The following is a 19,111-nucleotide window of genomic DNA, read 5'->3' on the forward strand; positions in this document are numbered from 1 at the left end:
GAGGCCCCGTTTCAAGATGGCGGACGACGGTGAGACAGCAGTGAGGCGGCCACCGGCGAGGCCTCCGCGGCCGTCGGCGGAGGAGAACGACCACGAGCACTGCAGCGACTGCGAGAACGAGGCGGAGCACGGGTCCAACCGGGGGTGAGCGCCGGCCGGGGCCGCCCGCCGCGGCGGCGGCCGGGCCCATTGAGGCGGGCAGCGGCCGGGAAGTGAGCGGCACCCCGCCCTACGGGCGCGCTGATTGGCCGCCAGGCAGCATCCCGCGCTGCGATTGGTCGAGCTGCCCGTCGGTCTGGCGGGGGGGAGGGGCCCGCTGGCTCCCATTCACGCCTGTTGTGGGAGCGTGTCCCGAAGCTAAGCAGGGTCGGGCCCGTCCGTGCCGTGGATGGGTAACGGCCCGCGCGGTGTCTGCGGGGCAGCCAGAGAGCGGCCGCGAGTGCCTTCTTTTGGCAGAAATGCGCCCAATTCGCAGCTCTCCTTGTCCTTGCGTCAGGGTGTGTCTCCCCACAGTCCCCCGGTCCTCCAGCACGAACCCCGTCCCCCTCCCGGCACCGCGGTGGTACCCGGGGCGGTGGCATGGTCGGGCACGTTGTCCCGCTCCCCCCGAGGCTTGTGGCCTCCGGCCGCCGTCCCTGCGCCCTGGAAGAAGGCCAGGCTCCTGCACGCCCGTCCCGTCGTTTTCCTAAACGCAGCCCAGGGTTTTGCAAAGCTCGGCCGATGGTGTCCAGAGGTATGAAATGGTGCAACAGCAACAATTAGTCTGGGAGTGACCGCGCACGGCGAGGCAGGTCCTTGTCTACGTAGGAGAGATCTGAAATCCCTAACGTAGTACACGCGTTACTCACTGCCTTAATTAATAAGGCACAGAGCTGCCTCACCGTGCCTGTGGTTTGCAGGAGAGGCTTCGTCCTCGTTCCTGCTGGCTTTGCATGCAGCAGGGCACGTCATCACGTGGCTTATGCCACATTGCAGATTTCCAGAGTTTTCTAGAGGTTTTGCACCTTGTGTGTCACGCACCTGAGCCTCACCGGCCTCCTTTTCCTGCTCACCCCATGCCCCAGCAGCTGCTTTCCCAACCCTGTGACGCAGAGACCGTCGGCTTAAAGAGCTCTTCTCCCTCCATCGGCAGCTTTTCCTAGGCAATCCCGCCTGTCCAGTAACCAAAGTGAATAAAAGGTCATGCAAGAAATATCACAGAGGCTTTTTTTATGACAGCACAGATGCCTGTTTATATTTTATTTGCCTCCCGGGTGTGGCACCGTGTCTCAGTTTAATAGGTTTAGCCGTGCTTGGGGAGATTTTTCTTTTCTTTCCCTCTGACATGATTAGGTTTGTGGAAACCAGAGCCAAGCAGAGAGGAGACACGGTGCTTAATCACCGTTATTTCCCAGCCGAGTAGCTCAGCCTGCCCTTTGCCAGGAAAAGGTGTGTTCTTGAGCCCTCATCGTGTCTTAGCATGGGCATTGCGTCACCTGCAACCCTGAGGAGTTAAAATGCAGTTACCTGCCTGGACTAGCTTGAGCGTTGAAGTGCAGCAAGCTAACCGGGCAGCCTGGGAAAAGTCCAGTAACAAATACACCTAGAGAGTTTGGATTGCTCGGGAAATAACATTAAAAGCGTGGCTGATGGGCGCAGCGATAATGAGTGCAAGCCAGGGAGGCTTTGGAGCTGTCTGGCAAATCTCCTGTCCTCTCCAAAACTTAATGGAGGATCCACCTAGGAGAGAAAAGACCAAGCAGTAGGAAAGGTGGTGGTTTTCTTTCTTGATGCACATTGGTTCCGTTGATTTTTGTACTGTTTTGTTATGCTGGGATGTGGGAGTGTTTCTGGTCACCGCAGCTGAATGCCATCCCCAAAAACGGGGCAGGGGAAGTGCCTTGAGCTGCTGGGGTTTGCAGAGCAATGCTCAGAGTCCTGCCTCTGCCCAGTTCGTGTTAAGCGTCACTGGATCTTGGCTCTGAGATTTAAAACATAAAAGTACTACTTAGCGAGAGCAATACTTCCTTTCCTTTTAAGGACAGGAAAGAGGAATTGAGTTTCCTCCACTTCGGTCCCATGTCAGCACTGGGAAGTGGCTGCACCGCTCTCCGCTGCAGCTGTCCAAGTTGATTTCCCAAAGAAAAAAAATCCCACTTTCATATTTGTTGCAATTTCCTTTGTGCAGAGAGGGCTTCTGTTGTGTCTCCACTGTCTGTGGAGGGTTTATTACCATTGTAGATAGAAGACACTGGAAAGGTAGGGACACCGGCACGGGCTTTGCTCCCCGGAGCTGCTGCAAGCCCGGTGGGATTTGTCAGTTCACAGGCAGTGAATGTCACTTGAGTGTCCCAGCCCCGTGAAATGTGTCTGTTCTTGGCAAAACCACCTGGGAAAAGTGGGTTTGGGTGCAAAAAGTTTGGGGACAGTCCTGTGTCGTGAACTGGGTTGTTGCTGGATGGGGTGTGGGGAAAGCAAAGGGGCTTTTCTTGGTGGGACAGCGGGCAACTGCCTGGTTTGGCAATCCCTGCCTGCACTTACACCATGAGAGGATGTTCCTGGGACAACCGCTGTGCTCTAACATGCAGAATTTAGTTTTAGGTGTTATATGGAGCACAGTAATGGCACACTCTGCTTCAGGACCCATGCTCTGCCATCTGCAGAGCCTCCCTCATCACTCTGTCCCCTAATGAGATTACAGCCTAAGTACCGCACCCGATTAGCCCCAGGTTTGGCAGGAAGATTTTCCAGCACCTAAATATGGAGCAGGGATCTACTATTTCTCATCTGACACCTTTCAGGCTAGGAAGCAAGGCTGTGCAGTGGAGGAATTGCAAACTGCACAAGCCCTTGCCCGAATCTGCATTTCCAGTTTGGGTTTGAGGAAGAACGAGCAGTGTTTGGTTGGTACCATTTGCTACCGTAGGTGTGAGATGGTCTGAGAGCCTGAGCATGGCATTTCAATTTGTGTAGTGAAAGACACTTTTTGATCGCCGCAGTGTGTACGCTACGGGAAATAACTCCCAGCCTCTGCCATCTAAATCCCCCCATGCTGACCCAGAGCTTCCCACTGGGCTTCAGGAGCTGAGGGAGCTGTGGGGAGCCAGCCGCAGCTGGAGTTGTCCTCCCTTGTGCTTTCTTCCCCCACCTTGCAAAAATAAAGCTCTCGGATCTGGGAATACAGCAGGAGCACGTATAGATCCAGGTGATAGATAAGTGGGTGCTGAGAACCAGTTTGTTACTGGATGCGTCTGGTGTTTGTCAGCCTCCAGAGGAGCTGAGCTGGTGGAGGACAGTCAGTCTGAGCCCACCCGGTTTATTTAGGTACTTCTGAAAGTCTATTTTCTAGATTGCTCAGATTATGGGTATTATTTTCTATATCATGGTTAGCACCAGCTCCTTTCACTTGAGCTCCAGGAGCCATCCGGTAGTGGGGAAGAGGGTAATGGCCATGATGGCAGCAATGCCTTTCCCAGGAGAAGGGAGAAGTGTTTTCCCTAGTCAGAAAATGGACTGCTGCAATCCTGCAGGTAATCGGAAGATGTTCTGCATAGCGCAGCCAACGCGCCCTTCTCCACCCGCTTTATCTCTCAAAGCAGTTCGAGCTGGAAAGGAGATACAGGAGGAGAAAAGTCAGGAGGAAAAAAGCCATAAGTACAGCCAAGGAGGGCCGTGGGCTGGACAGGACCTGGCCTGGCGGTTAACCCTTCCTGGGGGATGAAACCAGTTTCAGCCCTTGCAGCTTCATGGGTAACATCAGCTATGGTAGCTGGGATTTTGGATGGTGGTGGCTCATCCCAAGACACCAGTAGGACATTGCCGTTAACTTGGGGAGCATCCGAGGGGCTGCAGCTACACTGGAGCATAAAGAAGAATATATTTGCTTTCTTAAATGGACTTTAAAATAGAAAATACCTATAATTGTTGCTTCCCTAGGTGTAACAAGTTGGACCTTCTGGTTTTCCAGCATTTTCCTACATGCTGGTGATTCCTCTACTGGGTTGGTTTTCATCTCCTGCTGGAGCAGGGCCCTTCCCCACGCCACAGCACCTGGGAATGCAAAACCTCATCCCACCTTATGCCACCCTGATTTCTTCCAGGTCACGACAGCTTTACTCATAAATCAGGGAGGATTTTTCTCAGCGCTTTTACCTGTAAGCCCGGTGTGGGGGTGAAGCGATATTGGTTGGGCTGAACTCATTAGCAGCAAGCTGGGAGTTGGCAGCTCTGATTTATGAAGCAAAGCAATGCCGACTGAATACACAGGGGCTGGGAGGATTTTGTTTGTCGCATCTGACACCTGCAGCATCCTGACTTGGAGGTGACCTGGGAAAACGTGTCCATCCCCCTTGGAAGGGGCAGCTTCCAGCATCTGCTCTCAGATATGCTCATGAACCTGCCTCGTGCCATCAGTTTGTGGTGTTAAAATTGGCAAGAAATCAGTTGGATGTGTTTATTGCAGCTCCGCGGTGGATGGTTTGGCTCATCCCAGGACCTCGGTGTGGCCATCCCGGCTGGTTGGGGATCTGCCAGGTCTTGCCCGTGCTCCTCTGCAAGGAGTTAAAAAAAAACCATCACACATTTGTCACTAAAATCAATAGCGGTGTCAGCACCGCTTTGCCGTAATTACTTTTGCTGTCATGTCAGAGCTCACGTCTCACTGGGTGGAGGTAAAGCCCTTTCCCGGTGGTGGGAGGAAAGGTGAGATGTACCCCCCCGGGAACAGTTCAGCAGCGCCGCGGGATGCTGATCTGCACAGAGCTGCGGCTTCACGGCTGCTCCTCTCTCTGCTCTGCTGCAAGCACTTAGTGTGCCTCTGGAGAAGAGGGGGGCTTCTCATCAAGCCCCCTTTTGTGGAGCAGCTCACCCTGCGCAACTACTTGTTCCCTGTGCAGGTGAACAAATGCTTGCTGTTTCCCAGTGTTTCACATGGGGCTCTGCCAATAGATGGGAATCTATTTCCCCAGCAAATGCCATCTGCAGAGTCTCTGCTGCTGTTCAGGTTTTGTCTGGAGGAAAGCCTTCCCCAGCTCAGCTGCTCTGTGTCCTGCAAACCAGACGTCTCTGCTCCGCAGAGCGATGGCTGCCCGTCACGTCAGGTTTCTGCTCCGTGAGTGTCAGTGGCCTTGCCATCCGCAGGCTTCTCTACACCCAGCCCCTCCCAGCTTCATCCCTCAAAAAAACCATTTCTCTATCCACTTTTCCCTGCTTTCAAGATTCATTTGCTGCTCAGCCCAGGGATTTTTTTAAAACTTATTCCTCTCCCGGCTCTCTCCTTTTCTTGGCCTTGCTGAAATAAATAGTTGGATGCTGCTCCAACATATTTTCCAGTGTGTTTTTTCTTTCCTTTCCCTGCTCCACCCTCTTCGCTGCTATCTTGTGTTTGGTAAAGACATTAAGCCGGTCCAGGAGTAAGCAGCACTCGGAGCGGGGGTTCCAGGCTGGCTGGTGCCTTCAGTTTACCGTCTGCCTCTGGGCAGATCAGAGCTGTGCGGTTGTCCCTGCTGTGAAAACAGCAGTCGTTTTGGGGGTGCAAGGAAGGAGCCACCTCTATATTGTAGAGTAAAAAATATACTGGCTTGGATCCCTGAGCTGAGATTTGGGGAAAGAAGAGGATGAGGTTCCCCAGGCACAGGAGGGCAGGGACATATACTACAGCATCTGGGCTGGCAGGGCGTCCCTGGGGCAGGCCCAGTCCTGCAGAGCTCATACTGGTTTCCAGCCAGACCCGCTCTGGTATGGGCGATGGTGCCTGCCGGTGGTGGGCTTTGTGGTTGTAGGTGCTGTGGATGTGCCGCTTGATGCAAAGAACAGCTCCCACCTGGGATCCTCCATGGCTCCGTCCTCTCCCCGTTGAGCCAGACAGGGGTTATGGTGCTCAGTGAAAACAGAAGAGGAAAGGTGCTGTGGTTTTACTGCAAAATAAACTTGGCAGTGCTGACAGAGGCAGGGCAGAGCTGAGCAACACTGGTGTTGTACACACTGTCCGCCACAACATGCTTTGCAGAAGATCCCTCATGCGTGTTGGATGCTGGCAAAGCACCCCTGGCCCGGTGTCCCCCCTTTCCCCCTCTCATCCCTCTGCTCCGTCCCACTTCGCCCATCTCTGGGGTTGAATTTCCACCTGAGCCACGACCCTCTTGGAGACTGTAACCTTGTTTTGGGGGCTGTTGGCAGGTCACAGCTTGGGGTCCTCCAGCTCCGCAGCAGTAGCATTGCCTGCCCTGCATTGGGGTATCTCAGTCACGCGTGAGATCACATATGCTATGCCAGGAGTAGGCACCTCTCCTGTGTTTGGTGTCAGGTTGCTGCCCTGGACTTGCCCACCAGCGAGGTCAGGCTTGGTGCAGGGTTTCATGCCTATGGCTGCTTTGGGGTGGTCATCATCTGGATGTCTGGGGCTGCCCTGCATCCATGAAAGGAGAAGCAATGCCCTGGCGCAGGCGCTTCCCACCCTGCGCTCCCAAAGAGATTTGCTGCTCGATCTCGATTTTCCAGCTCCAGCATAACAATATAATAATTTTCTAATAAAACAGCCACCCGTCTCCCTAGATCATCACCTCTGCAGGCTGGGTGACAGTTGGTGCAGTGTCCTTGGCCACTGGCCCCTCCATGGCACCTGGAACTGCTGTGGTGCCTTATCTCCAGGGCTGGACCAGCATTTGCTGCTCCCATGTCCATCCTTGGGCTCAGAGAAGAGGAAAATCCCTACACTGGGCATTGCTGCCGCTCCATGGGGTGGATTTGGGCGTGTGGGGCTGAGCAGGGTAATGTGATGACAAAAATGCAGTCACCTGCAGTGTGGGGCTCACTCCCCACCGCTGAGCAAACCTGCAGGGTGGGAGTTGTTGGTGCTGGTCTGCTTTTGGGAGCTCACTGCTGGGAGGGATGCCAGGGAGAGGACACGTGGCTGCACCCCCCGTGCACCTTGTATTCCGCCTCCTGGAGCCTTGGACTCAGAGCAGGGAGCTTGTGTTTTCTTTAGAGAGCTTCAGAAACCCTATAAATGTTCTCCAAAAGAAAACCCCAAGGCTCCAATGATGTTTCTTTTGTTCCCTAGCGGCTTGAGTCCAGCAAATGACAGCGGAGCCAAAAAGAAGAAAAAGAAACCCAAACGGAAGAAAGAGAAAGGAGGAGATCAGCCCGACCAGGCTCAGGATCAGCCGGTGAAGGTGATCGACCCTTTCCTGGAGTCGTAGCCCTGCACAACAGTCAGCCCCATCCTGAACGGCTCCAGTATAGCTTAGGGCAAGGAAAGAGTCTCCCGCTCCTGGTTTTAGGCACTTGGCTGCTCAAAAAACTTAAGATTTAGAGTAATTTCCCAGCCTGGCTCTGTGCGTGGGAATTCCCATTGCTGCGGAAGGTGTTTGTGAAGCACTCCAGGGTAAATGCGGTCCTTGGCTGGATATCCCAGCCAGTTCCTGCATTGCGGTGAAAGGGTCAGACTGGCGCCTCCAAGTTATTCTTTCCAGACACCAGCTGCCTCCTTGCAGGCAGGGAACCGCCACTCTGCCACCTGCCAGCTTCCTCTCCTGCCCACAGCCAGCACAACGAAAGCATTTTGCTATTCTTGGGCGACATCTGATGTTGTTGATTTTTGCTTGATTAACATAAGAACAGCAGCCGGGTCGGAGCAGGGTCTGTCTTACCCCTCTTGGCTTTGCCTCATCCTGACTAGCAGCTGGTGCTTCGTGAAGGACCATGGGACATGCAAGGTTTGTCCCTCCCAGCACTGGCAGTCACCCCTCTTGTCCCCTCTGGTCCTGTGGCAGGGGACACACACACAGATCTGCACATCAACAGAGGCTGTCTTCTGTCTGATGACCAGTGCCCATCCAAATATTTCTAATATTTTGTCCTTCTCACTGTGCAGAGCATTAAACTGGGGCTTTGGGTGTTTTAAACCAACTTCACTTGGAATTGGAGAGGAGGTGGGGTTGTGAATTCAGCGCAGAGCTGCCCACTCTGCCAGGGTCTCCCTGGGGAGGAGGAGGAAAGTGTCTTTCATCTTGACTCAGCCTCTCTGCCTTGTCCTGGGCTGTGGTGCTCAGGGACTCCTCTGGAAGCTGCAGTTTGCAGATACAGATCCAGCTTAGATGGAGGAGGCTGAAGCAGTGAGAGAAAAGCCACCACAGAAAGCCCAAACGCTGGGTGTGGGTTGACCCAGGATGTGTCTGCATGGGTGTTAGCCAAGGTGAGGCAGGGAGGTTTGCTCCTGGGGCTTGCAGCACCCTCTTAACTGGAGCTTAAAGCATTTTAAGGCAGTTCATCCATCTCCTTTGACCCAGGAGTACCTAGAAACCAGGTCTAGGTGTGTGGCAGGTGGCTGGTAAAAGGGTTCATCCATCTTGTAGAGGGTTACAAGAGGACCTAGGCTGGGAAGGGAGTCTCCTGCTCACTGTCCCCTTCCTGGCAGCGCCCTGAGGCAGGGTTAGCTCCAGGTTCCCCTAATGAGAAGCTGAAGTACAGATCTGGTGGCACAGCTTACTCATTTTGTCTTTCCGCCCTCCTTTTCTGTCCTCAGGTGAACTCTTTACCTGCTGAGAGGATCCAGGAGATTCAAAAAGCCATTGAGCTCTTCTCTGTAGGTCAAGGCCCTGCCAAAACCATGGAGGAAGCCAGCAAGAGGAGCTACCAGTTCTGGGACACGCAGCCGGTGCCCAAACTAGGTACGTATAGCCTCTCGCCGTTTTGTGCTCCTTAGGAGAAGCCTTGTGGTCCCCAGGTTGCTCAAAGAAGCCGGTCTCTGGCCAGGAAGCAAGTCCCTGGACAGCCTCTCACTGATGTCCTGTCTGGGCTTCCAAGGCATCAGTGACACTTCTCCACCATTCAGCATCATGGACTAAGTGGCCAGGCCTGCCACCGGAGAGCTGTACAGGTGGCTGGGGGGGGTAAAGAGGGACGAGGAGCCATTTCAGACATCAGATTTGATGCCTCCTGCATTTGGGCATCCCTTAATCTCAGGCTTTAGCCCTTGAATTGGGTCTCCTCAGCCCTCTGTGCCCAAGTTTCATGTGGAGTGTTGCCAGCCTTCCTCTTGCCAAGTTCTAAGGGACTTGGAGCTAACCAGCTCTCCCCTTTCTGGGGGTTGAAGCTTCCCAGGAAGGGGTCCTTGGTGGGGAAGGTAACTCGGGGCGAGACAGGGCCAGCCAGTGAGGGGAGCCACTCAGGGAAGCAGGTCCATCTGCTGAGCTGCCACATTGTTGGTTTGCTGGGTCACACCAGCCTCTGGCATGGGCAGGCACTGGGGCTGAGCCAGGAGAGCTGGGAGAGGAGAGGCACAAACCTCACAAGCATCTGCACCCCCAAGCTGCCATGACCATCTAAAGATCAGGAATACTATCTCTTCGTCCCCTCTTCCCCCTGCAAACAGCCTGGCTGTGCTTCCCAGCTCTAGGCCTTGCTCCAGTCCTTTCTCCAGTTTGCTCCTGATGCTCTCAGCCTGCATCAAAAGTGATCTGCTGTCAGTAACGAGGCGTTTCTCAGTGTGGCAGCAGTGCTTGGCAGCTAAGCAGATCTGAAAGGAAGAGGGGTGCACTGCCGCAGAGCTGTGTGGCTGGAAGGCACTCATTCCTGAGCTAGTTGGAGCAAACCTGCAGCGCTCCTAGAGTGCCCGGGATTGCTTCACTTAGTCTCTTCGCCCCTGCATCCCCCAGCAAAATCCATGCAGAGCTCAGGAGAACTAACGAATGAGTCTGAGCCCATATTACCCAAAGCTTGTTATGGCTTCAGATTAGCTGCTCTTCAGTAATTTTCTTCATGGGGTTGTGTCCGACCCCTCTTGCTGCAAACGCTATTTGATTCCATTTTCATGTTGTCAGCACCAGTCTGAGGCTTTCTTTGGTCTCAAAGACTGTTTGCTGGAAGCGATGGTTTCAGCTCTGTGCTGGGAAAGTCATAGTGAGATGGCATAGGGTTAGGTGAGACAGCAAAGCCTGATCTTGCATTTGCCCTTTTTCCCAGAGGATCCTGGACATGGCAAACATCATTTCTGCTTCTTCTTAGAAAGGAGAGGCACAAAACAGCCCGCTCCTCCGCACACCAAATTTCTGGCTGTTCTCTGGCTGCCGGCCACTCACTGGGTCCCAGCATCTCTGGTGGTCCTTGCTCAGGAGCACGCTCTGGCACACAGTGTTACATACACGAGGCTACTGAGAGTCGGGTAACAAAAGTGCTGTGGGATTTTTAGAGCCAGATTTCAGAGCGGTTCAGCACCTGCTCAGAACAGAGAGGACGGCCAGGGGTGAGCATTTCTGGAAGCTGCCCTTGGTGGGTGTGATGGGGGCAGTTCTTGCTCTGGGCTTTCTTCCCCTCCCCATTGCTTGGAAATGTTTTCAATCCCTTTTTAAGGGAATTCCTAATTAGCACAGCTTGCTTCTCTTGGCAGCACTCAAGTGATGCCGCTGTGTTGACATCCCCAAGAAAGCTCGTGCTTGAGCCGACATCTCTTGGCTGAATTGGGGGCTTTAGGAGTCAGTGTTTTTTCAACAAAAGTTGTCTTGTTCACTGCAGCTCTTCTTTAAGCACAGTGGGAAGGAAACCCTGATGCTTGCCAAATGGCAGAGGCCAGAGCTGGCAGGGAGAGAGCCACCATCTGATGGTGTGGCTCATGGAAAAGTGCTGGCCAAAGCTGGGACTGTGGGGATGGGGAAGGATAAGGCATTGAATATGGACCTGGAGGACATAGCGGTGGCCCTGAAGCTCTGATCAGTTTGGTCACCTCCTCTCTGCTGCCTGATCAGCTCCACCATTGCCGTGGAAGGGGTTTGAATTCTCTGCCCCTGTGTCACGGCGAATGTGTGGCACATCCCAAACTGAGTGGGTGCAATGGTGATCACTGGCTGCCTGCACCAGGGACCTGGAGTGGGTGACATGAGGTATGTTGGTCACCAGATTGAGGTGTTGGGGACTTGGCCTCAAACAGTAGAGTGCATCTTCACGTCTCCCTGGTCTCTCACAGGAGAAGTGGTGAACACCCACGGTCCCGTTGAGCCAGACAAAGACAATATCCGTCAGGAGCCATACACCTTGCCCCAGGGCTTCACCTGGGATGCCCTGGACCTTGGAGATAGAGGCGTGGTGAGTACCAGCAGCTTGGCACACACATGTTAGGTTGGCGTCTCTGTTGCCTGTTGGCAGTTCCATGCTTGGACTGCCAAAGATCCTTCTGGAAACGGGAACATGTCCCTTACCACACCAGGCAACTCTCCAGCTCAGTGGTCACATCATCTCCTTGGACTTAGGTGGGTCTGGCTTCCCCCACCATGCAGTTACCTCTCACCCATCCAAGGTTGGCTTGGTTTCTTCATGGGGCTGAACAGGGACTTCTCCACATGCTCTTTAAGTGTAAGGATGCCTGAAGCCAGGAGTTTTCCCTTTGGAAGACCCTCCAGACTGTGACCCACCACCCTGGGACGTGACCTGAGGGCAGCAGGACTTAACCTGTATGTCCTGCTGCTTACCCCCATCTGCAGTGGCACCAGTTCAGGAGCCCAGAGCAGGGGAACATGCTGGTAGCAGGGACATGGCTGCACATGGCGCCCATTGCTGTGGCCACACAAAAAGTGTTCACAGTCCTGTCTCAGGGCAGCTGGGGTGTGTGATGGCTGAATAACTTTCTTAATCTGCTTGGTCTCTCCTGCTTTAGCTGAAAGAGCTGTACACACTTCTGAATGAGAATTACGTGGAGGACGATGACAACATGTTCCGGTTCGATTACTCTCCTGAGTTCCTGCTGTGGTGAGTGGCACCACAACCGCGGAGCAGAGGGTGTTGGATGCTGGCAAGCCTGATCCTAGTGACAGCGCTGCAGCTGCCTTTACTTATCCCATCTCACTTCTTTCTGAAATCTCCGTTCCCCATCTGTCACCGTGCGTGTGTCCAGTGTCCCAGGTACACTGCAAGAGGGGTCTCTTGCCCAGCCCTACCTGCCTCTGGCTTCTCTGAGATATGGGAGCCTAAACCAGGATTTTTTTCCCCTCTGGTTTGATCCCTTGAGAGTTTGTGAAAATCCCGGTAGCTGAGGAACTTCTCAGCGCCCTGGAGCTGTAGGATGAAGGCGGTTGCCAAGTAATGTTGCCAGCAATAACACCTGGAGACCTGTTGCAGCAGAGCTGCTGTTTCCTCAGGGTGTTCATGAGTCGAGGAACACGGATTTATTTCCTCCTGTGTCGCTAGTGAAAACTGGCCTTGGCCACAGAGTGCAGGAATTGCCCTGGATCCCAGCAGTCCTGCCTTGTCACATCACTGTCACCCTCTCGTCCTCCTGCCTGCAAATCCACAGCTGCGTTGAGCAGCCTGGAGCAGGACACAGGGCATCCCAGGACATGGTGGGGAGGCAGGAGCAGGTACACTGGGGAGCTTTGATGGGACGTGACTTCTGAAGTGTGTCTCTTCTCCAGGGCGCTGCGTCCTCCAGGCTGGTTGCCCCAGTGGCACTGTGGAGTCAGAGTTGTCTCCAGCAAGAAGCTGGTTGGATTTATCAGCGCGATTCCAGCCACTATCCACATCTATGACACGTGAGTGCTGCTTGGCTGCATTTCTCATCCTGCCCCTTGATGGCATGTGGGGCTTCCTGGGAGCGCTGAGGAGGTCTGGCTATGTTGTCCTCCCCAAATAGCCAAGCCAGACTTACGCTGTTCAGCCATGGAGATGCTTTGGTGCTTGGAGAAGATGGGGGATATTTAAGGTGGGCAGTGAAGTTCTGTGCAAAGACATCTTGTAGTTAGCAGCCGTGAAGGCTGTTTTCCTCAACAAGTGAGGTCAGCTTGGAGCTCTGGCTTACATAAATCCTCCAGGACTGGATGGAGACCATTTCCCTGGGAAAACCTTGAGTAACAGCTTAAGGGAGAATTCTCCAAACCCAGCCCTTGCCCTTTTGGCCTTCCCCAAGGCTTTGACTCCTCTTTCTGTTGAAGGGGCTGGAGGTAAATTGCCCAGGGCGTTGGACTGATCCTCCCAGGTCAGGACAGTTGGGTCTCATGCTCTGCATTGTTTCTTTCCCAAGAGAGAAGAAGATGGTAGAGATAAACTTCCTGTGCGTCCACAAAAAGTTGCGCTCAAAACGGGTGGCTCCAGTTCTGATCCGTGAGATCACGCGGCGGGTTCATCTGGAGGGGATCTTTCAGGCTGTTTACACTGCAGGAGTGGTGCTGCCAAAGCCTGTGGGGACTTGCAGGTGAGTGTCTGTGGTTCTCCAAAGAGATTTCTGTCTGCAGACCTTCCCTTGCTGGGAACCATTCTGTGGCATTTAGCATGTGTGGTATTCCCTGGGTCAGGAGAGATCAATTCCAGCCCAGGTTTCTCCTCCCCACACTGTCCTTCCAGGATTAAGTCCAGTAGCTTTGCTTAAGCTGCTCATATATCACAAGACAGGAGACTTTCTGCAGCACAAGTGCTTCAGGCCGCCCTTGTTTTTCGCTGCGGGAGCTGCTGGCCTCTTCACGAGCCGGTGTGATGTTCTCGCTTGCCCTCTCATGGCAGCTACGAGAACCTCGTGCCCATGCAGCTGTCCTGCTGCCCAAGAACAAGTCTCCCACCGTGTGTTTCTGCAGGTACTGGCACCGGTCCCTGAATCCTCGGAAACTCATCGAGGTCAAATTTTCTCACCTGAGCAGGAACATGACTATGCAACGTACCATGAAGCTTTACCGGTTGCCCGAGGTGGGTGCCAGCCGGGGCTGTGAACCACGAAGGCAGAGCTCATGAATTGCTCTTCGCTGAGCAAGGGGTGAGGCTGGGAACTGGAGACAGAAATGTCTCGGCCGAGGTCAAGTCCTCTGCCTGGAGAACTCGGGTTTGTTTCATGTAGTAAATGACTCTGTCAAGCCATTGCGCTTTATTTAATCTTTATTTATTTTTGCCTGGGTACCTGCATTTTAAGGGCAAATTCTTGCAGCTAGAGGACCCTGTGAGCTTTTGTTTCATGGTGAGTCATATCCTGTCCTCCTGGTAAAACGAGAACGCAGATATGACAGCCTTCATCTGTCCAAACACAGCCTCGGAGTGACCTTGAATTTGGTTAGTCCCTCATTCTTCAGTCAAACTGATCGGTTCTGTCACTGCAGTTGTCCTGCTGGGGAAGTTCCCCAGCTGGATATGGGAGAAAAAACAAACAAAGCATTAAAATTGCCACCACCTTCCCCGACCTTGTTGGCTTCCTTCTGTCGGTCAGAGCTGCTTGTTTCGGTTGGAGAGCGCTGCTTCAGTGCTGGGCAGCACATGGCTCCTGTCTCCTGCCTCCCGCCGCAGCAAAGGCACCAGCTGCTGTTTTGTACTTACCGATTTCTGCGCAGAAACCCAGACCCAGAAGCAGTGCGTGCTGCTTGATCTGGGCTTTGCTGAGCGATCCCAACCCTAGATTAGAAATCGAGTCCAACTGGAAATAACATCAGGCGCTTCCTTGCGGTGCCTGGGGCACGTCTCCCACCCTGCCCCTGCCGCGAGCGGGAGCAGAGACCTGGAGTGAGGCAGAGATCTTGTGTCATTAGTGGGTAGGAGGCCACTTCCAGCGGGACTTGACCTGGCACGTGGGGCTTTGGGACCCGCTGTGCTTCTCTGTGGTCTTTGCCATCAATGTCATGGCCAATCGCATCCATTCTTCTGCCAGACAAGCAGGGCTGGGGGGAAGAGTGCTGGGTTGTGGGACTGAAAATCGGCTGATCTAAGCAGAGAGTATCTCTATGCCACTTGTTGGAGAGCCCTTGGGTGATAAAAGCCACCGTGCAACCAACAAAAGTGATTTGTCCTGCTTTCTGTAGACTCCCAAGACTCCCGGCTTGCGGCCAATGGAGAACAGAGATATCTCTGCAGTGCACAAGCTCTTGACCGATTACCTGAAGCAGTTCCACCTGACACCCGTCATGAGCCGAGAGGAGGTGGAACACTGGTTCTTACCTCAGGAGAACATCATTGACACCTTTGTGGTAGAGGTGAGAGAGCAGGAGCAAGACAATGGGGTATTTTCCTGGGCTTCTGCCTCCACTGGAAGAGTGTGTAGTGAGCTGTGGGAGTGATTGGGGAGTTTGCTGCCCTGGACAGTGAAATGCTCTTCCACGGCGGGAGGGTTGAGCTGCTGGAGGATGGTGCCTCTCCATTCTGGGCTGCCCCGAGTCTCCTCGCAGGGAGCCCACACATCACTCAGACTGGCAGAGCCCCTGTAAGGCTCTGGCCGGGCTTTATCCTGGCTCTGATGTGTTGCGGTGTCACTTCTGGCTTCCAGAGTGCCCCAGGGGAGGTGACAGACTTCCTGAGCTTCTACACGCTGCCCTCCACCATCATGAACCACCCTACTCACAAGAGCCTGAAAGCTGCTTACTCCTTCTACAATGTTCACACCAAGACGCCTCTCATCGACCTCATGAGCGATGCTCTTATACTCGCCAAGTCGGTGAGTGATGGCAGGGCTGGGGCAGCACCGCTGGGCACTGGGAAGCTCACCGCTCGCCTGACCACCCTTGGGTTTGTGGGGAGGGCCAGCCATGGGGCAGGGCTTGTACAAGGATGTACAAACCCAAATCCTAAAGGATCTGCTGCCCGGGAGAGGGACGCAGGGGTAGCCTGAACCTTCCAGCTAGCATTGAGCTGAGCTCAGGGTGTCTACTCGTTTCTTACAGCGAACAATATTGCCGTATGTCCGTAGCACTTCAGTTGAGGGTGGGTACGCCGATGCCGAGTTCTTCTCTGGCGGTCTCGGTCCCCTCTTGGGGTGCAAGGCTGGGCAGGAGAGGAGGCAAGCAGCTCATGGATGGGAGGAACTCCCTAGCACGTAAGCAGGAGGAGCTGATGGCTTTGTGTCTTGCCCATGCAGAAAGGATTCGACGTCTTCAATGCACTGGATCTCATGGAAAACAAAACCTTCCTGGAGAAGCTGAAGTTTGGGATTGGGGACGGGAACCTGCAGTATTACCTGTACAATTGGAAGTGTCCCAGCATGGCACCAGAGAAGGTCAGTGCCTTGGGGTGGTGGGGTCCTCCAGCCCGGCCAGTGCACGGGAAGGGGTCTTGTCTCCACAACCCCCAGGGAGATGAGTTTGCTGTCACACACACCTTGGTGTTCCCAGGCCAGCTGCTGTCTGGTGCAGTGTTACACACAGTAACAGGTGAATCCAGTGATGGCTCCTCTGTGCTCTCCCCGCTATGCCTGCACAGAGGGTGTCCCTGGGGAAAAGCACTCGCCACTTGCCTCCCCAGGCTCATTTTACTCTTGGACTAGTGCAGGTTCAGAGTCCTTTACCTCGGGCACATCTGCACGGACGACCTCTTCCCTCTGTGGAAGGAGGCCAGGTACAGAGAGGAGACAGGCAGAGGGCTGCAGGGAGACAGATGTGACACCAGCAATTGCGACAGTCACCTGGGAGGTGGTTACTGTGCCCTGCGAGCCCGTGCAGGACCTGGATGTCACTGCGCAGCCCTGCAGCCTGCGTGTCAGTCTGTTGTGGTGGGGTGAGACAAACAACAACCCCTCTAGAGAGAACAGACGTGCTCAAGAGCCATTGGGCTGCTGTTGAGCAGGACCCCGTGATGATGGGGAGCTCTGCCAGCATGGTCGCCTGTAGCATGTGCAGAGGGGCTGAGCCACGGGATTGCAGGGGTGTCACCTTGTCCCTACAGCCAGCAGATCGCTCGCCACCCAGCTGCTCCAAGTGCTGCAGCTGTAGACACCCCATCTGCCCTCCCTGGGCCATTTTTAGGCAGCACCCGGTTGCTACTGTATCTCCACCCTGAAGATGGGGTTCAGCATCTGTCCAGTCCACAGCCATCTTGGAGAGGACAGTGCTTGAGAGCCAGAAGCTGCCCAGCTGCATCAGCGCTGCAGCCTGCCTGCGCTATGTCACAACAGCTAATTAGTGCTTTAACAACAGTAACGGGGCTTTGGTTCCCCCTTTGCAGAGTGCATGAAGCCAGGTCTGCCTCTGTGGGTACAAGCCCACGTGCCTTAAACCAGCCTTGCCCTACTGCTGAGCCTTTCAGAAAGCTCCAGGAGGTTGCCGGAAGGTTTCAGCAATCCCTTTTCTCACTGGGAGAGGTGGTGGATTGGTGAGCCTGGTGCTGGGAGCTGCTCTCCGGCCATACCCTGTGTTGAGGCTGCCAGTGGCTCCAGCGGGTCGGAGCCTGGGACCGGCCACCAGTGCATCCTATCATGCAGTGGCCGGACAGCACTCAGCAGTGCCAGCTGCCTGCAGCGGGGCCTGTCCTGGTACAAGGCTCTCAGGAAACAGCTTCTCCCAGATCTGTTAATAGCTTAGAAACAACCTTGGCTTGTAAATCAAGGCTGTCTTGCAGACTGCCCGGGCTTGTCACACCCCAAACATCGGTCACCTCCCCAGACTGGAGCTCGACAGGATCTGTGCACTCATTTGGCTGCACAACCAGGGCTCTCTGTGCTCCCAAATATCCCAAAGCTGGTGGGAAAACTGACGCAGATGATGCTGAGCCCTCCCAGCCAGCACGGCAAGGGCTTGTGAACTGCATCTGCCTGGAGCTGGCTCTGGGGCAGAGGATGCTGGTGCTTGGCACATCTTGACCTGGTGTCTCTGTTGGCTCCCCCAGGTTGGACTGGTGTTGCAGTAAGCGAGCCCTTGCCAGGAGAGCGGGCCGCCGCTGAGGAGCCAGGCCCAGTGAAGGTGCTGCCCTCGTCCTTTCCGCCAAAGCCAGACCTACGCCGGGAGAGGTGGAACTGAACCAGCCGCACAGCCACCCACCGCCTGGATTCACCGATCGTGTCCTGCAGCGCCGGCCGCCGCTCCCCCGCTGGCATCAGCGGTCTCCTTTGTTTTGATTTAATTGCATCCTCGTAAAGACGTGATCAAGGGAATGTAACTGCTGAAACTAGCTCATGATTGGCATATAATGGAGTTAACGGGTGAATAATAAAAGTATATATTATATATATTTTAAATCTTTCCTGTTCCAAACTGACATGAGTTGCATTCATCTGCTGAAGGCCACCTCCAGGTTGCTGGACCGTGACTTTTTTCAACGGGGCCAACCAAGGTAGATGCTTACTGCGCCGAACGGCTCAGCACCGGCGTGGTGGAGCACCGGGATGCGGTGGCCAGGCTGCCGAGCCCTCCTGCCTGCCTGGAGGGTGTTTTGGGCTCTGTCCCCTGCTTGGCTGTTTTCCCCCAGTTTGCTCACTCGTCTGTTAAACTCGGTCCTTCCCGCGGGTGCCTGGAGAGGGAGGATGGCACCGTTCCTCCCCGCGAGCTCGGGAGCACGTCGAAATTTCTAAGGGCTATTTGTGCAAGCGATGCCTTGTCCCTTCTCCCCAGCCTCGGAGACTTGAACCCTCTCTGCTCAATGGGGCAAGTGCTGAACTGAGGAGCAGCAACGCCCGAAGACATGGGGGGACTCGGCTCCTCGCTGCCTCTGGAGCTCGTCCAGCACGCCCCACTCTGCTTGGACTCCTCAGGGTCATTCATCTCCACCACCCCTCATGACACTGGGGCTGTGGGCATTGGGGGGATGATCCATCGGTGCTGCTGCACCTCAGGGCTCTCTGCTCAGCTGCTTTTCTCTGGAAGCATGGAAATACGGATACACATGCAAGTGACTGCCCTGCAACATGCCATCGGCATTGCCTCAGGGCTTCAGCCTCTCCAGCCAGCCCAGTGCCTCTTCCACCAGGCTCATCATCTTGTGCTGTGGGAACCTCTGAGGTAAAGGAAATGTTTTCTTTCATGGAAAACCTTTATTGCATCAAGATATCTTGGCAAACAAGCGCCTGGGCAGCCTGCTGCCTCCTACCGTGATGTGAACCGTGTCCATGAAGAGCTCTTGAGATGCTCCAGCCCTCCCAGCCAAAGGTTTCCAAAGCTGCGCACCAAGACCAAGACCCCATCTATGCACTCCTGCGCCTCCCTGTCTCTCTGTGCCCCTGCTGTGCACCGTGGTACACCATGGACCCCGAGGGCCTTTGCCCACCCTGGTCTGGACCTATGGGGCCTCAGTGGGGGACCAGGAGCCCAGTCATGTGTCCCCCCCAGCAGCGCCATCGCATCTCCCCTGCTCAGGGTCCCCTGTCACCTATGCAAGTACCTCTGCGTCCCCTCCTGTGTCCCCAGTGTCCTGGGCTGGGGGAGGCTGAGCGTGGGTGGGGGGGCTGTTTGGCGGCACCCTCCCCCTGTCCCCA

The 19,111-nt window shown here is 54.7% G+C and overlaps 1 protein-coding gene across 1 annotated transcript; it reads left to right on the forward strand.

The window, feature by feature from the left end:
• Position 1: 1 nt before the first annotated feature.
• On the forward strand, positions 2–17,878 carry NMT1 (N-myristoyltransferase 1). Its single transcript, XM_075036170.1, has 12 exons — positions 2–144; positions 7,040–7,151; positions 8,504–8,648; positions 10,940–11,058; positions 11,627–11,718; positions 12,381–12,497; positions 12,986–13,156; positions 13,533–13,641; positions 14,739–14,909; positions 15,200–15,367; positions 15,788–15,925; positions 17,530–17,878. Exons 1-12 carry the CDS (start codon positions 17–19, stop codon positions 17,548–17,550), a joined length of 1,491 nt encoding a protein of 496 aa, XP_074892271.1. The 5' UTR covers positions 2–16; the 3' UTR covers positions 17,551–17,878.
• The last annotated feature ends 1,233 nt before the right edge of the window (positions 17,879–19,111 follow it).

The sequence above is a fragment of the Buteo buteo genome, chromosome 9 (genome assembly GCF_964188355.1).
Source record: "Buteo buteo chromosome 9, bButBut1.hap1.1, whole genome shotgun sequence".
In the NCBI taxonomy this organism is placed as follows: Eukaryota; Metazoa; Chordata; class Aves; order Accipitriformes; family Accipitridae; genus Buteo; species Buteo buteo.

Bases quoted from the DNA above. Each gene is read 5' to 3' on its own strand.
- NMT1 (XM_075036170.1), top strand. From the start codon at position 17: ATGGCGGACGACGGTGAGACAGCAGTGAGGCGGCCACCGGCGAGGCCT. The intron at 13,642-14,738 runs GTGGGTGCCAGC...TGCTTTCTGTAG, and splicing joins AGCTTTACCGGTTGCCCGAG to ACTCCCAAGACTCCCGGCTT. The intron at 15,926-17,529 runs GTCAGTGCCTTG...TGGCTCCCCCAG, and splicing joins CCAGCATGGCACCAGAGAAG to GTTGGACTGGTGTTGCAGTA.